Source organism: Salmo salar, chromosome ssa17 (assembly GCF_905237065.1).
Source record: "Salmo salar chromosome ssa17, Ssal_v3.1, whole genome shotgun sequence".
NCBI lineage: Eukaryota > Metazoa > Chordata > Actinopteri > Salmoniformes > Salmonidae > Salmo > Salmo salar.
In genome coordinates, this window is record NC_059458.1 from 57,535,345 (window position 1) to 57,552,325 (window position 16,981).

Below are 16,981 nucleotides of genomic sequence, written 5' to 3' on the forward strand. Positions count from 1 at the left end.
TGTATATATACACTGTTGTAACGATGTGCAAATGGTTAAAGTACAAAAGGGAAAATAAATAAACATAAATATGGGTTGTATTTACAATGGTGTTTGTTCTTCACTGGTTGCCCTTTTCTTGTGGCTACAGGTCACAAATCTTGCTGCTGTGATGGCACACAGTGGTATTTCACCCAGTAGATATGGGAGTTAATCAAAATCGGGTTTGTTTTCTCATGATTTGGTTGGGTCTAATTATGTTGCTGCCCTCTGGCTCTGTGGGGTCTGTTTGTGTACAGAGCTCCAGGACCAGCTTGCTTAGGGGACTCTTCTCCAGGTTCATCTCTCTGTAGGTGATGGCTTTGTTATGGAAGGATTGGGAATCGCTTCATTTTAGGTGGTTGTAGAATTTAACGGCTCTCTTCTGGATTCTGATAACTAGCGGGTATCGGCCTAATTCTGCTCTGCATGCATTATTTGGTGTTCACGTTGTACACGGAGGATATTTTTGCAGAGTCTCAATTTGGTGTTTGTCCCATTTTGTGAATTCTTGGTTGGTGAGCGGACCCCAGACCTCACAACCATAAAAGGGCAATGGGTTCTATAACAGATTCAAGTATTTTTAGACAGATCTTAAATGGTATGTCGAATTGATGTTCCTTTTGATGGCATAGAAGGCCCTTCTTGCTTTGTGTCTCAGATCGTTCACAGCTTTGTGGAAGTTACCTGTGGCGCTGATGTTTAGGCCAAGGTATGTATAGTTTTTTTGTGTGCTGTAGGGCAAAGGTGTCTGGATGGAATTTGTATTTGTGGTCCTGGTGACTGGACCTTTTTTGGAACACCATCTTTTTGGTCTTACTTAGATTTACTGTCAGGGCCCAGGTCTGGCAGAATCTGTGCAGAAGATCTAGGTGCTGCTGTAGGTCCTCCTTGGTTGGTGACAGAAGCACCAGGTCATCAGCAAACAGTAGACATTTGACTTCAGATTCTAGTAGGGTGAGGCCGGGTGCTGCAGACTGTTCTAGTGCCCTTGCCAATTTGTTGATATATATGTTGAAGAGGGTGGGGCTTAAGCTGCATCCCTGTCTCACCCCACGGCCCTGTGGGAAGAAATGTGTTTTTTGCCAATTTTAACCACACACTTGTTGTTTGTGTACATGTATTTTATAATGTCGTATGTTTTTCCCCCAACACCACTTTCCATCAATTTGTATAGCAGACCCTCATGCCAAATTGAGTTGAAGGCTTTTTTGGAATCAACAAAGAATGAAAAGACTTTGCCTTTGTTTTGGTTTGTTTGTTTGTCAATTAGGGTGTGCAGGGTGAATACGTGGTCTGTCGTATGATAATTTGGTAAAAAGCCAATTTGATATTAGCTCAGTACATTGTTTTCACTGAGAAAATGTACGAGTCTGCTGTTATTGATAATGCAGAGGATTTTCCCAAGGTTGCTGTTGATACATATCCCATAGTAGTTATTTGGGTAAAATTTGTCTCCACTTTTGTGGATTGGGGTGATCAGTCCTTGGTTCCAAATATTGGGGAAGATGCCAGAGCTAAGAATGATGTTGAGTTTTTGTATAGCCAATTGGAATTTGTTGTCTGTATATTTTATAATTTCATTGAGGATACCATCAAAACCACAGTCCTTTTTGGGTTGGAAGGTTTTTATTTTGTCCTGTAGTTCATTGTGTAATTGGATAATCCAGTGGGTTCTGATAGTCTTTAATAGTTGATTCTAAGATTTATTTTTGCTGTTTTTTCTTTGTTATAGAGCAAAAACGATTGGAGAAGTGGTTTACCCATACGTCTCCATTTTGGATAGATAATTCTTCGTGGTGTTGGTTGTTTAGTGTTTTCCGTAGCGTATTTCTGTATTGTTTTAGTGATTCACCATAGTGAAGACGTAGACTCAGGTTTTCTGGGTCTCTATGTTTTTGGTTGTACAGGTTTCTCAAATTCTTTCTCGGGTTTTTACATTCTTCATCAAACCATTTGTCATTGTTGTTAATTTTCTTCGGTTTTCTGTTTGAATTTTTTTGATTTGATAGAGAAGCTGAGAGGTCAAATATACTGTTTAGATTTTCTAATGCCAAGTTTACACCTTCACTATTACAGTGGAATTTCCACTTAGGATTTAGCCCGGTGTTTTGCCAAAAGCCTCAGACGTTTGTGTTTCCAGCTCCATAGCCCGGCTCCTGGGACTCACTGGACCATGGCCTCAGTGGACCTGCTCTGACCTGGGGGCAAGGCTGCTGGGGCTTTTAGGTTAAAATGACATAACAATGGCTAACTGTGAACACGGGTTTACACCTTCAACTATTATCACCTTCTCACAAGGCAACCGTTTTGATTATGCAGAGGTTGTTGATTCGGCTCTTCACAAGTCATCACTGTCAGCCCTAGCTTTGGAAGTCTATCCCTAGCCATGGAAGTCTATCCCTAGCCATGGAAGTCTATCCCTAGCCATGGAAGTCTATCCCTAGCCATGGAAGTCTATCCCTAGCCATGGAAGTCTATCCCTAGCCATGGAAGTCTACCCCTAGCCATGGAAGCCTACCCCTAGACATGGAAGTCTACCCCTAGCCATGGAAGTCTACCCCTAGCCATGGAAGTCTATCCCTAGCCATGGAAGTCTATCCCTAGCCATGGAAGTCTACCCCTAGCCATGGAAGTCTACCCCTAGCCATGGAAGTCTATCCCTAGCCAAGGAAGTCTACCCCTAGCCATGGAAGTCTATCCCTAGCCAAGGAAGTCTACCCCTAGCCATGGAAGTCTATCCCTAGCCATGGAAGTCTATCCCTAGCCATGGAAGTCTACCCCTAGCCATGGAAGTCTACCCCTAGCCATGGAAGTCTATCCCTAGCCATGGAAGTCTACCCCTAGCCATGGAAGTCTACCCCTAGCCATGGAAGTCTACCCCTAGCCATGGAAGTCTACCCCTAGCCATGGAAGTCTATCCCTAGCCATGGAAGTCTACCCCTAGCCATGGAAGTCTATCCCTAGCCATGGAAGTCTACCCCTAGCCATGGAAGTCTATCCCTAGCCATGGAAGTCTACCCCTAGCCATGGAAGCCTATCCCTAGCCATGGAAGTCTACCCCTAGCCATGGAAGTCTATCCCTAGCCATGGAAGTCTACCCCTAGCCATGTAAGTCTACCCCTAGCCATGTAAGTCTACCCCTAGCCATGGAAGTCTACCCCTAGCCATGGAAGTCTATCCCTAGCTATGGAAGTCTATCCCTAGCCATGGAAGTCTATCCCTAGCCATGGAAGTCTACCCCTAGCCATGGAAGTCTATCCCTAGCTATGGAAGTCTATCCCTAGCCATGGAAGTCTATCCCTAGCTATGGAAGTCTATCCCTAGCCATGGAAGTCTATCCCTAGCCATGGAAGTCTACCCCTAGCCATGGAAGTCTACCCCTAGCCATGGAAGTCTACCCCTAGCCATGGAAGTCTACCCCTAGCCATGGAAGTCTACCCCTAGCCATGGAAGTCTATCCCTAGCCATGGAAGTCTATCCCTAGCTATGGAAGCCTATCCCTAGCTATGGAAGTCTATCCCTAGCCATGGAAGTCTATCCCTAGCCATGGAAGCCTATCCCTAGCCATGGAAGTCTATCCCTAGCTATGGAAGGGTGTGTACACTAGTTGAGCTTCACTCATTAGAACACTCTGAAACGGTCTCGTCACACGTCTCATCAGGATCCCAGTGTGTGCACGTGTGTTCGCATACACGTGTGTATTAACCTCTGTCTGTATATGTGTACTAATTATCTCCTCTTCCTCCAGGCTCTGGATGCTCTAGACAAGGCCCTACTGCAGAACCCTATAGACATGTCTGTCAGGGCAGAGCTTCACTTCTCCAAGGGCAACCAGCTCAGAGAGATGAACCAGCTGGACAGAGCCTTCGAGGTACAGGAGGCCACACACACACACACACACACACACACACACACACACACACACACACACACACACACACACACACACACACACACACACACACACACACACACACACAAAACTCTGCTAACTTTTCTCCATCTGCTCTCTCTTCTCCCTCACAGACTCCCTCTCCTCATCCACTAACGTTCTAACCCAGGTCAAATTAACTTTGTCTCCTGCTTAACACCCTCCTCACCGTCCTACCGCTCTCTCTCCCTCCTCACCGTCACACCACTTTCTCTCCCCCCTCACCGTCATACCCCTCTCTCACTCCCTCCTCACCGTCCTACCGCTCTCTCTCCCTCCTCACCGTCACACCACTTTCTCTCCCTCCTCACCGTCATACCCCTCTCTCTCCCTCCTCAAAGTCATACCCCTCTCTCTCCCTCCTCACCGTCATACCCCTCTCTCTCCCTCCTCAACGTCATACCCCTCTCTCTCCCTCCTCAATGTCATACCCTTCCCTCTCCCTCCTCAACGTCATACCCCTCTCTCTCCCTCCTCACCGTCATACCCCTCTCTCTCCCTCCTCACCGTCATACCCCTCTCTCTCCCTCCTCACCGTCATACCCTTCCCTCTCCCTCCTCACCGTCATACCCCTCTCTCTCCCTCCTCACTGTCATACCACTTTCTCTCCCTCCTCACCGTCATACCCCTCTCTCTCCCTCCTCACCGTCATACCCCTCTCTCTCCCTCCTCACCGTCATACCCTTCCCTCTCCCTCCTCACCGTCATACCCCTCTCTCTCCCTCCTCAACGTCATACCCCTCTCTCTCCCTCCTCACCGTCATACCCCTCTCTCTCCCTCCTCACCGTCATACCCCTCTCTCTCCCTCCTCACCGTCATACCCCTCTCTCTCCCCTCCTCACCGTCATACCTCTCTCTCCCCCCTCACCGTCATACCCCTCTCTCTCTCCCTCCTCACCGTCCTACCGCTCTCTCTCCCTCCTCACCGTCACACCACTTTCTCTCCCTCCTCACCGTCATACCGCTCTCTCTCCCTCCTCACCGTCATACCCCTCTCTCTCTCTCCTCAACGTCATACCTCTCTCTCTCTCTCCTCATCCTCATACCCCCTCTCTCTCCCTCCTCACCGTCATACCCCTCTCTCTCCCTCCTCACCGTCATACCTCTCTCTCCCTCCTCACCGTCATACCCCTCTCTCTCCCTCCTCACCGTCATACCCCTCTCTCTCCCTCCTCACCGTCATACCCCTCTCTCTCCCTCCTCACCGTCATACCTCTCTCTCCCTCCTCACCGTCATACCCCTCTCTCTCCCTCCTCACCGTCATACCCCTCTCTCTCCCTCCTCACCGTCATACCCCTCTCTCTCCCTCCTCACCGTCATACCCCTCTCTCTCCCTCCTCACCGTCATACCCCTCTCTCTCCCTCCTCACTGTCATACCCCTCTCTCTCCCTCCTCACCGTCATACCCCTCTCTCTCCCTCCTCACCGTCATACCTCTCTCCCTCCTCACCGTCATACCCCTCTCTCTCCCTCCTCACTGTCATACCCCTCTCTCTCCCTCCTCACTGTCATACGCCTCTCTCTCCCTCCTCACCGTCATACCCCTCTCTCTCCCTCCTCACCGTCATACCCCTCTCTCTCCCTCCTCACCGTCATACCTCTCTCCCTCCTCACCGTCATACCCCTCTCTCTCCCTCCTCACTGTCATACCCCTCTCTCTCCCTCCTCACTGTCATACGCCTCTCTCTCCCTCCTCACCGTCATACCTCTCTCCCTCCTCACCGTCATACCCCTCTCTCTCCCTCCTCACTGTCATACCCCTCTCTCTCCCGCCTCACTGTCATACGCCTCTCTCTCCCCCCCTCACTGTCATACCCCTCTCTCTCCCTCCTCACTGTCATACCCCTCTCTCACTCCCCTCCTCACCGTCATACCCCTCTCTCTCCCCCCCAACGTCATACCCTTCTCTCCCTCCTCACTGTCATACCCCTCTCTCTCCCTCCTCACTGTCATACCTCTCTCCCTCCTCACCGTCATACCCCTCTCTCTCCCCCCTCACTGTCATACCCCTCTCTCTCCCTCCTCACTGTCATACGCCTCTCTCTCCCTCCTCACTATCATACCTCTCTCCCTCCTCACCGTCATACCCCTCTCTCTCCCTCCTCACTGTCATACGCCTCTCTCTCCCCCCCAACGTCATACCCTTCTCTCTCTCCTCAACGTCATACCCTTCTCACTCCCTCCTCACCGTCATACCCCTCTCTCTCCCTCCTCACCGTCATACCCTTCTCTCACCTTTATTATCCACCTTCCCATCTCTTTTCTTTTCTCTCCGTTCACCTCGGTGAATAACTTTAGAACCTAATTGGCTCATATATCCCAACCTCCCCAAAAACAATTATGAATAAAGAATAGAACATATTTTGAGGCATATTCCCTAAAAACAACAAGATTTGCATCTCTTACATGAAGTATATTATCTACAGGGGTTTCAAGGGCGCCTGTGGATCTTCTCAGTGCCGGGTGCTTTCTTCTCCTGTTCAAGTAGACACACTTGAGAGAGCGAGAGAAGAGATACAAAGTCTGCAAATAAAATCACATCAAACAGCATTCCAGGCCTTTCGCTGCCTTGATCTTTTCCCCCTGAAAAACTCGCTGATACTGTCACTAAAATAACACCATCTCCTCCACTATCTGCATCAACAAATAAGCCCATTTTCCCCCAACCACACTTCTAACAAGACAGTGTGTGGCCTAAAATAAACTTCTTTCTCTTCCCTCCATCTTTCTTTTGTTTTTTCCTCTTGTGCTTTTCTCTGTCTGCTTAAATCGCAGGTCTCTCTTTCCACTCACTCACTCACTCACTCACTCACTCACTCACTCACTCACTCACTCACTCACTCACTCACTCACTCACTCACTCACTCACTCACTCACTCACTCACTCACTCACTCACTCACTCACTCACAATCTCTCTCTCTTTCCTTACTAAGCATGTCTCTGTCTTTCCACTCCCTCCCTCTCTCTCTCTCCCTTTCCACTCTCTCACTCCCTTTCCCTCCCTCCATCTCTCCCTCTTTCTTCAGTTGAGGAAGTCGACAAAGGCCTGCTATGTTGAACAGTTTATTCTCAGGGTTACCTTCGGAGATAAACTCCAGAGTTCTGACTCTCTCAGCGGGGCTTGGCCGGGCGCCAGGGCTCCAGCTCTTGTTTGGGTGTTGTTCCCCTTCTAAGAAAAGGCACAAAAGGGTCAACTGAGATCATGCGGGCTTCGGGTGTGGCGGTTGACAATATTGAAGCGGATCCAATGTCTGCTTGCTGTATTTTGATAGCATAATCTATTGTTTCAGGGTGTTTTGATTTCAAAGTCATGAAACATGTTGAGTTGATTAAAGTTTCAGTAATCTTCTAAATCAACTTTTCTCCCTCCATATTCACTTTATAGTCTGAGCATAAGAACCCTACTGCCATCTAGTGATTGTTGGTTGTAACTACTTTATATTAAGGTATGCGTGGTCTTCATTACAGAGCTACAAGCTGGTAGTGGAACTGAAACCTGACCAATCGCAGGCTTGGATGAACATGGGAGGAATTCAGCATATCAAGGTACTATGACTACACAGTAGTGTTAATTTGCATGAGTCAAACGCCATTTACAAGCCATCAAGTCTTTGATTATACCAAAATTGCATATCAAGCATATATGGCATAGGATGAGAGCTGATAAATGTCTGTATTTGATTCACTGCAGGGAGACTATGCAGCAGCCAGGCAGTACTACCAGAGGGCCCTGATCCTAACCCCTGGCTCCAAGCTGCTGAAAGACAACCTGGCCAAGCTAGACCGGCTGGAGAGGAGGCTGACCGGGGCCTAGACTAACCCAGAGACACAACACTATCCTGGGCATGAGTTGTGGACCAAGGACCCTGGATGCCCCAACAGTACTGTTAAAAAATGACCTGGTTCTTAAATCAACATACCAGGTTGATGATGTGAGATTGTGGTGAACATGACAGGGTTGCAGGGTATGGAAGCAGACTGGGGGTTATGGAGCTTCCAGGGGAGCATGAGGCTGGTTAAGCCTGTGATTGGAGTCATATTCTGGGGGAAGCAGATGGAGAGAGGACCCTAAGTAGTGGAGATGGAGATTCAGCCAGCAGCACTTCAAACTGGAACGGACTGGATCAGCTCTCTGGACCTCTTTAAAACACTACCACGAGCTCCACACATCGCCTAGCCTGAAAAAGCTTCAAACAAACTGATCTGCTTTTTAAAATGTTTTGTTTAGTTTTATTTGTTTTCCTATTTAATTTCATGCTAAATCCTGTTTTAGGCTCTAAATCTGTGATCACTACCCTCATCTCTGCTTATGAGCAAAACCATAAGTAAACCCATGTTGAGATTTTGAATTGGGTGTCGTTCACATTAAAAGCTCCAACAATATCATTCTAGCTGAAAGACAAATTAAATTTTGCCAACATGAAGGCTAGTCTGCTGAAGTCACTGTATATCCATGCTTAGGTTTGGGCATGCCTTGACTCAAATATGGCCCCTGCAACCCCTTTAGCCTGATCTTGTCTGGGATACATAAGCCCTGTGATAAGACTACAAGACAAGGTATCAGTGTGCTCCATGAACACACTGACAACATGTGCATTTAACCTCAAGCTATGGCAGAGCCTCTGAGAAGCAAGCAACGTCTGCTCAATGTAGCCTTCCGCAAGTACACGTCAGCTAGTGTCTGTAGCTAGTGTCCGACCCTCAGCTCAACATTTCTGACACTGCGTATTATTTGTTGCTGTTGATGTTGCTATGATGATCGTGAATGAATATTTTATGTGGAATGTACAATAGGATCAACATGAACTGACTAGAGCAATGACTGAGATTGATTTGCGCCATAAAAATAAATCTATGTTTTATTAACTGGTGTCGGTGCGTGACGTGAGGTGTCGTGTCTGATAAATAGAAGTTGCCCTATTAAAGTGAAGGGAGAAAGTCATATGAAGTGGGTCTAAACTGCCCTCAACTGGCCCAGTGGGTACATTACATGTTAATGAATCTAATTAGGTGATGATGGTAGCAGGTGCAGCGTGGGAGAGCTGATGAGTGCTTGAAAGTAGAAAGGCACGTTGTCAAGTGTCTTTGTGGCATTTACCCCTGTGCCACTTTTATTCCGATTGGGCCATCAGTCTTAACCCAATCAACTTTTTAATGCACTTTGGATGAAAATGTGTGTTTTTCTAGTTGTGTATCTGTCTCTGTTGGGGCTTGGGTTCCAGCACGGTAAGGCCAGCACATTGATTTTCATTCTAGTTTTGTTGCCAGTGACTTGATGGAGTAAACGGTGCACCCTTTTTATTTTTTTTACTTCTCTTTCAGATCTACATAACCAGAAAGAGATTGTACATAACCCTGAAAACAGTGCATTGAACGGAACAGAAGGGGAAAATGCAACCCTCACCAGTGGATTTCAATTTGATGGTATGGAAGACAACGTTTAACAGTGAATTATAAAATAATCTCGGTGAGGGCGTTGGCACTTTGCTCTTGTTAAAGGATCGGGGGAATAGTGGACAACAATTGGAGGTTTACTTAGCAACAATGCAGATATCATGGTACAGCTATATGAACACAATTATTATGGTACATTTTAATGGTAAGTTTACAAACATACAAGTTTCAATTCTATTTGTCATTATATCTCAAGATGAAATACGTATAGCCAGTTACTGTAATGGCTTAGCAGAAAGTATAAAAAGACGGTCAGTATTTACCTGGCAAAAATATTGTTTACAGGAAACTGTTCAACAATTTCAGGTGAAGTTGTGTGGAAAAAAGGACGGTGGGTGGATATTGAAATTGTCCAAACAGTTCCGCAAGGTAGATTTATTATTTCAAATATGTTTTTGGACCTTAAATGGATTTGGCTCATTAATCTATATGGTCCAAATGATGATCCACGATAATTTGAAAATATATAATATTTGATCAAGTCTACAAGCAATACAATACTTTATTATTATGGTGGGAGATTATAATACGTTTTTAAATACCTCAATGCACCGTAAAGTAAATCGCACGACAAACTGTCACCCTCATACACTTAAGGAAATCGTGCATTTCATTGATATATTGAAACTAGTGCATATATGGAGGCCTAAATATCCCGAGCTAGTGAGCTATACATGGCGGAGGCTCAATCAAGCTTGTCTTCTTGACCACAAGTCATTTTCGCAGGCACCAAACGATAGCATGCGGTCAGACCATCAAATAATTGGCATATACATTACTCTTACAGAATTTCCACGTGGGAGAGGATATTGGAAGTGTAATCAAATCCTATTGGATGCTAACTTATTCTATCCTAGTTAAAAACAAATTAACGGACTTTTTCCGACAATATACAGCAGATCTCCTTATTGTATGGGACACTTTTAAATGTGCCTTTTAGAGGCCAAGCAATTCAATACCAATCTTTAAAACAAATGCAATTTAGGTCCAAACGAGTTCATATCAACAAAGGAAATAGGACTAACACTACAGATGGCTATAAACTGTAACAGAGGCACAGAATAAGTTAGATGATAAATAAATGGAGCAACATTCAAGAGATCAAGTGTAATATATTCTACAAAATTAAGTGAACTGAATATTGGGTGAAAATACACTTCTTAAATTCTCAGCATAGAAATGCTACCAAAAATAGTCTACTAAAACTTGTTACAAATGACAGTCACCCTCAATTCACCAAACAATATTTTGAAGGAAGAAACAAAGTACTTCAAGCATATGTTTGTGTTTGTCTCCTCCATCGCCACTAACTGAAGTTAGAGGTATGGCTTTACAGAGGAGGAACTTATTGATGCAATTAAAGCCTTTTACTTCCAGGTAACTCCAGGGCAGGATGGCAAACCAGTCGAGGTGCACTAAACCTTTCTTTGTTGTACTCGGAGGACCCAAATGGTACATATAAAGCTCCAGACCATAAAACAATTGGAGGCCCCTTACACTAAAGTGTTGTGATGCAAAATGCATAGCACATAGAATTGTTGGATATTATTCATCCTAATCAGACAGGTGTTTTTCAACATGGATGATATAAGACAAGTACTGGAAACAATAGAACACTATGAAAAATCTGGGAAACCGGTCTGATATTCATAGCTGACTTTAGAGGTTTTTGATAAAGTATGACTGGAATTTTATATGAACTCAGCAAGAAAAGCAACGTACCTTTTTAAGGACCCTGTCTTTCAAAGATAATTCATAAAAATATCTTCATTGTAAAGGGTTTAAACACTGTTTCCCATGGTTCAATGAACCATAAACAATTAATGAACATGCACCTGTGGAACGGTCATTAAGACACTAACTGCTTACCGACGGTAGGCAGTTAAGGTCACAGTTAGGACACTAAAGAGGCCTAAGTTTTAATTTCTACTGATGCTGAAAAACACCAAAAGAAAGATGCCCAGGGTCCCTGCTCATCTGCGTGAACGTGCCTTAGGCATGCTGCAAGGGGGCATGAGGACTGCAGATGTGGCCAGGGCAATAAATGGCAATTTCCGTACTGTGAGACGCTTAAGACAGCGCTACAGGGAGACAAGATGGACAGTTGATCGTCCTCGCAGTGGCAGACCACGTGTAACAACACCTGCACAGGATCGGTACATCTGAACATCACACCTGCGGGACAGGTACAGGATGGCAACAACAACTGCCCGAGTTACACCAGGAACGCACACTCCCTCCATCAGTGCTCAGATTGTCCTCAATAGGCTGAGAGGCTGGACTGAGGACTTGTAGACCTGTTGTAAGGTAGGTCTTCACCAGACATCACCGGCAACAACATCGCCTATGGGCACAAACCCACCGTCGCTGGACCAGACAGGACTGGCAAAAAGTGCTCTTCACTGATGAGTCACGGTTTTGTCTCACCAGGGGTGATGGTCGGACTCGCGTTTTATCTTTGTGGGAATGAGCGTTACACCAAGGCCTGTACTCTGGAGCGGGATCGATTTGGAGGGTCCGTCATGGTCTGGGGCGGTGTGTCACAGCATCATTGGACTGAGCTTGTCATTGCAGGCAATCTCAATGCTGTGCGTTACAGGGAAGACATCCTCCTCCCTCATGTGGTACCCTTCCTGCAGGCTCATCCTCACATGACCCTCCAGCATGACAATGCCACCATCCATACTGCTCGTTCTGTTCGTGATTTCCTGTAAGACAGGAATGTCAGTGTTCTGCCATGGCCAGTGACCGAGCCCAGATCTCAATCCCATTGAGCTAGTCTGGGAACTGTTGGATCGGAGGGTGAGGGCTAGGGCCATTCCCGCCAGAAATGTCCGGGAACTTGTTACCCCGCTCTTCCACCCTGAACAAAAGGGGTCATTCCCCTTTTGTTCAGGGACATGTTATTCCATCTGTTAGTCACATGTCTGTGGACCTTGTTCAGTATGTCTGAGTCTTATGTTCTTTTACAAATATTTACACATGTTAAGTTTGCTGAAAATAAACGCAGTTGACAGTGAGAGGAAGTTTCTTTTTTTGCTGAGTTGATAGATTTATTTATTAGTGGGACTAAAGATAACTAATGTAAAATATATTGTGTCTGTAAAATGTATGCATAAGCTGAAAGTAGAAGCCTAAGTATTATCAATTAGTTTACTCCAATTAGGGGAGGGGTGGTAGGGTTATGGGAAAAGATGTCTTTAAAAGACAAAACGCAAGGGATTTGAAATGATGCAGACAATTATATTGATGGAAGCTTCCATCAATCTGCTATTAAAGCTGCTCTACGTCCAAAAAATGTTGCTCAGTACAATGTTTCTTACTTTGACCTATAGAAGCTGATCGATAGTGAAGCGGTATGTAATGTAACCAGAATGGATTCCGACTCTTGCTTACAGCTGCACTCAGGTCGGACATGCTTCCTGTTTAGATTAAGACTGGATCTGGCATGAGATTTGGCTTGGGGGGGTAGGGGAAAGTACCTCAATCCAGGGATGACAAATGCATTGTACTCTGAATTATTTCAAGTGTTACAGAAGAACGAATGCAATATAATTTTTTGGGGGTAAACTGCCGTTTTTTGTCCTCATGCTACAGTAGCTAGTTGTAGCTGTTATGGAATGCCATGTCGCGTTGAACAACAAAGGAGCTGATTGGCTGACACTGCCATTCCAAAATGACTACTGAGAATTTGGAATACCACGTGTTTCTTGTCCCTGGATTGAGGTGCATTTTCCAAGCAATATCTCCCGCTGGCGCCTTAATCTAAACTGGAGGCTTGTCTGACCCCAGTGCAGCTGTAAGCAAGCGTAGGGTCGGAATCTATTCTGGCTATATGTAATGCGCACAATGATACACAAACACTGGTAGCATCAGCCCTACTGGCAAGACCAGACATGCACTGCTATACTAAGCTACTTAAAACTAAGGCCCCCCACACATTTCCTGATGCAGTGAGAAACCTGTCCCGGCACACCCACAAAGAAACCTGTAACCTCTGAGAGCTTTGTTGCAGATCTGGCAGGGGTTCGGTCCTTCATGCCAAAGCAGGAAATGGAGGTGAGGATCATTGGTGGTGTGGAGGCCTGGGCCCACTCCTGGCCATGGCAGGTATCCCTACGCTTTACCACCATGCCAGCCTGTGGTGGTGCCATCATCGCCCCTCAGTGGGTTCTGACTGCTGCACACTGCTTCAAGCAGTGAGTTGTTCTGGAAGTTCAAGTAACAATAAATCAAATAATGTATAGTTAGAGAAAGTAATTATCGATGCTGTTTTCCAGGTATAACAAAGTGGATTTCTGGACTGTGATGGCGGGAAAACATGACCTTGAGAATCCTGATGAAGAAAGTCAACAGGTGGGAGACACACATGGACTGACTACATTCAAGTCATTTAATGCGGAAAAGGAACACCATTTTCTTTTTTTAACTGTTAAGGCACACATTTACTTTTGTTTTTAGTTGGTTGGAGTCTCTAAAATAGTCACCCACAAGGATTACAACCGCATGACGAAGATGCATGACATTGCCCTGGTGAAGCTGAAGACCCCGCTGATGTTCAACCAGTGTGTGAGACCCATAGAGATATGGATGATGCCAATCGAACCCAAAAAGCAATGCACAGTGACCGGCTGGGGTACCACCAGAGAGAGTCAGTAGATTTCCTACGTTTTCTTTTTGAAGTTTAGTTACCTTCATCTCTTTATCAGAAAGGTCAGGTGTGCCTTTCTGGGGTCATAACTGACATGACATCATCATTGATCATTCACAGTGAGGAGGGTCCTGTTACTTGTTTCCCCCTCTTCATGTGCTCTTTCTTCCTACTTGTCTACTCAGATGGGCCTCATGCCAACAGACTCCAGGAGGTTAATGTGACCTGCCTATCCTCAGAAGACTGTAACAAGTTCTACCTTGGTATAGTTCAGCCCACCATGTTCTGTGCTGGAGACCCTGAAGGAGGTGTAGACGCCTGCCAGGTAGTGACCTTGAACTCTGACAATGCGTTCATGTATTTTATACCTCGTTGTATTCTACTTTCCTATAAAAAGTCTGTTCTGTCATCTTCGTCTTGTGACGTGTTTGTTCCTGCAGGGTGACTCGGGTGGACCTCTGTCCTGCTACACAGGGTCCAGGTATGAGTTGGCTGGAGTGGTCAGCTGGGGAGTGGGCTGTGGTAGAGCCCGGAGGCCTGGCGTCTATACTAAAGTACAGGTCTACCTCGACTGGATCAATGAATTCATTCAAGGTAAGGACACACTTGGAGCCCAACGCTAGAGAAATACTTCGTTTTTAAGCACTCAGGAGATTTTATCTTTTGTTTTTAACAGGTGACACGTCTATGCCTGGTGGTATTACTGTGACTGAAGGTAGGTTATGTCACTGCAAAATTATTTAACTACCTGAAATAAACTTTTACAGGAAAAAATATATCTGATTTAATTTTCATCTTACTGCCAGCACATCAAATTGTAGTTTATCAAAACAGAAGATCATATTCAGTTTGACCGCTTAACCCTCTTGTTCTCTCTCTCTCCCTGTCTCCCAGAGAGTTGTGGTCAGAGTAAGATAATGACCTGCCGCCTGGACTCCCGCCCGGCATGGTTGTATGCGACCTTGGAGGGTGAGGTGCGGGTGGGGAGTGTGACAGAGGCGTGCGCCAACTCCTGGCCCTGGCAGGTCAGTCTCCAGTCCAAAGGGAGACATTACTGCAGCGGGACCCTGATCCACCACCACTGGGTTCTGGCACCGCAACACTGCCGCTGCAAGTGAGTCAGTCACCAAGTACCGACACAGGGGGGACACACTATCGTCTGTAATATAACTTCTACATGATTGTTTATTTTCTTTGAGTATCACTTTCTATATCTGTCTTGATGCTTCACTCATTCAGTGGACTCATACACCCACCTTCACGTTCTTTCATCACCCTTCAGTATTGTGCTCTCAAACAGCCCTTGGAATGTCAGTGATGGTAGGTCAGCTACTGTAGTTCTTGTTCACCACTCCTATTTCACACACAGTGCCTTTCTATTCTCTCTTTCAGACCTACAGTTGACACGGTGGTGCTGGGAGGTCACGACCTGAGGTTCATGGCTGCCCAGACCATCCCGGTGGACGAGGTGTTCAGCCACCCCCACGACGGAACCTTCCCTCCGACCTCTGACCTCACACTCATCAAGCTCAGTGTTCCGGCTCGATTTGGTAACATACTCTTCCAGAATGGGTTACTTTAGCTCACTGACCTGATTGGATGGTTTACAGGACCGTGAACTTGGCTTGCAGGCCAATTAAAGCGTGTGACTTATCTGGGATGCTTATTCTGGTGGTCTTCTCTGATATGTCCCTAGATGACACTGTGTCTCCAGTTTGCCTCCCACATGAGGATGTGAGGCTCGATGACAGCTGGTCCTGTGTGACAACAGGCTGGGGATCCAGCAACTCAGCACGTATGTACAGCAACATAATTCTACATTCATGGCTATGAGTTCTAGAGTACGTTTGTGGCCGGTTTACCTCAAGGAACTGGAGGGACTCATCCTCCTGGATCCAGTGTTTCATCGGTCTTACTGGTAAATAGGCAGCATCCTTCTCTATTATAAATATATCATTTGCTTATGTGCTCTGTCTCCCCCTAGCGAAGGTTAGCAGTGCCACCCTGCACCAGGTCAGGCTGGGTCTGGTCAACAGGACCGCTTGTAGAGAGAGCTGGGGAGAGGATCTCATTACGGACACTCAGCTGTGTACAGACCCAGCCGGTTCTGTCTCCTGCATGGTATGTACAGTGGGAAGGTTAACTCTATGGTGTACTCATGAAGACATGGGTTATGTGTTGGATCAATGAATGGTTTTGAACGTACAGTACTGATGTGAATGAGTGGTCTTCATTAAAATGTTGTGATGTTGCATACCCGACTGGACTAGTGCACGCCAACTTTCACATTGTTTTAACTTGAGTGTAATTTATCATATTTTCAAATATCTTCCCTGTCTATAGGGGGACTCTGGTGCTCCACTCCTCTGCCAGAAAATAAATGGGGTCTTCTTTCTCTTTGGGGTGGTCACATGGGGCAGCCCGAGCTGTGACATCAGCACACCAGCAGTCTTCTCCCGACTATCAGCTTATCGTTCCTGGATCACAAACATAACCAATGACATCTGACTTTGTTTCACATTATAATTAAATAAACAATGACTTTTTTGATCCAGTGTTCATTTTGAGACTTGTGAGGCACACAATGACGGTGTATAATGCAATCACTATTAGATGTTCCAATAGGTTTGAGAAGAATGTGAAGCACACATCAAGCTGACTGTTGTCGCACACTGTATTTCGGTCTTCATAGGTTTTGTCAAAGATGTTTACTTTTCTCTTGTAATTTTTTTTCTTCAGTTAGTTTACACTATGATTGAAATATATTGCACATCTGATTTCATACACCCCATACGGGGTATGGTAGTAGGTGCCAGGCGCACCGGTTTGTCAAGAATTGCAACGCTGCTGAGTTTCACGCGCATCCGTTTCTTGTGTATATCAAGAATGGTCCACCACCCAAAGGACATCCAGCCAACTT

The 16,981-nt window shown here is 45.9% G+C and overlaps 2 protein-coding genes across 3 annotated transcripts in view; both read left to right on the forward strand.

The window, feature by feature from the left end:
- The window catches only part of LOC106576167 (protein O-mannosyl-transferase TMTC1), a 98,449-nt gene extending 89,627 nt beyond the window's left edge, over positions 1-8,822 (forward strand). Inside the window, exons 17-19 of the mRNA XM_014153132.2 lie at positions 3,770-3,892; positions 7,425-7,502; positions 7,648-8,822. Coding sequence (XP_014008607.1) covers positions 3,770-3,892; positions 7,425-7,502; positions 7,648-7,770 — 324 coding nt within the window. The 3' untranslated portion in view covers positions 7,771-8,822. The remainder of the gene's footprint in view (positions 1-3,769; positions 3,893-7,424; positions 7,503-7,647) is intronic.
- Positions 8,823-9,009: 187 nt separating this feature from the next.
- LOC106576203 (transmembrane protease serine 9) lies at positions 9,010-16,584 on the forward strand. Of its 2 annotated transcripts, none has more exons than XM_045698683.1 (13): positions 9,010-9,182; positions 9,279-9,380; positions 13,426-13,609; positions 13,691-13,766; positions 13,872-14,061; positions 14,247-14,386; positions 14,502-14,655; positions 14,738-14,776; positions 14,956-15,175; positions 15,454-15,611; positions 15,758-15,856; positions 16,046-16,182; positions 16,405-16,584. In XM_045698683.1, the coding sequence occupies exons 1-13, from the start codon at positions 9,122-9,124 to the stop codon at positions 16,567-16,569; spliced, it is 1,725 nt and encodes a 574-aa protein (XP_045554639.1). In that variant the 5' UTR covers positions 9,010-9,121; the 3' UTR covers positions 16,570-16,584. The 2 variants fall into 2 exon arrangements, with proteins under 2 accessions (XP_045554639.1, XP_045554640.1); XM_045698684.1 differs by having other exon boundaries at positions 13,426-13,469.
- The last annotated feature ends 397 nt before the right edge of the window (positions 16,585-16,981 follow it).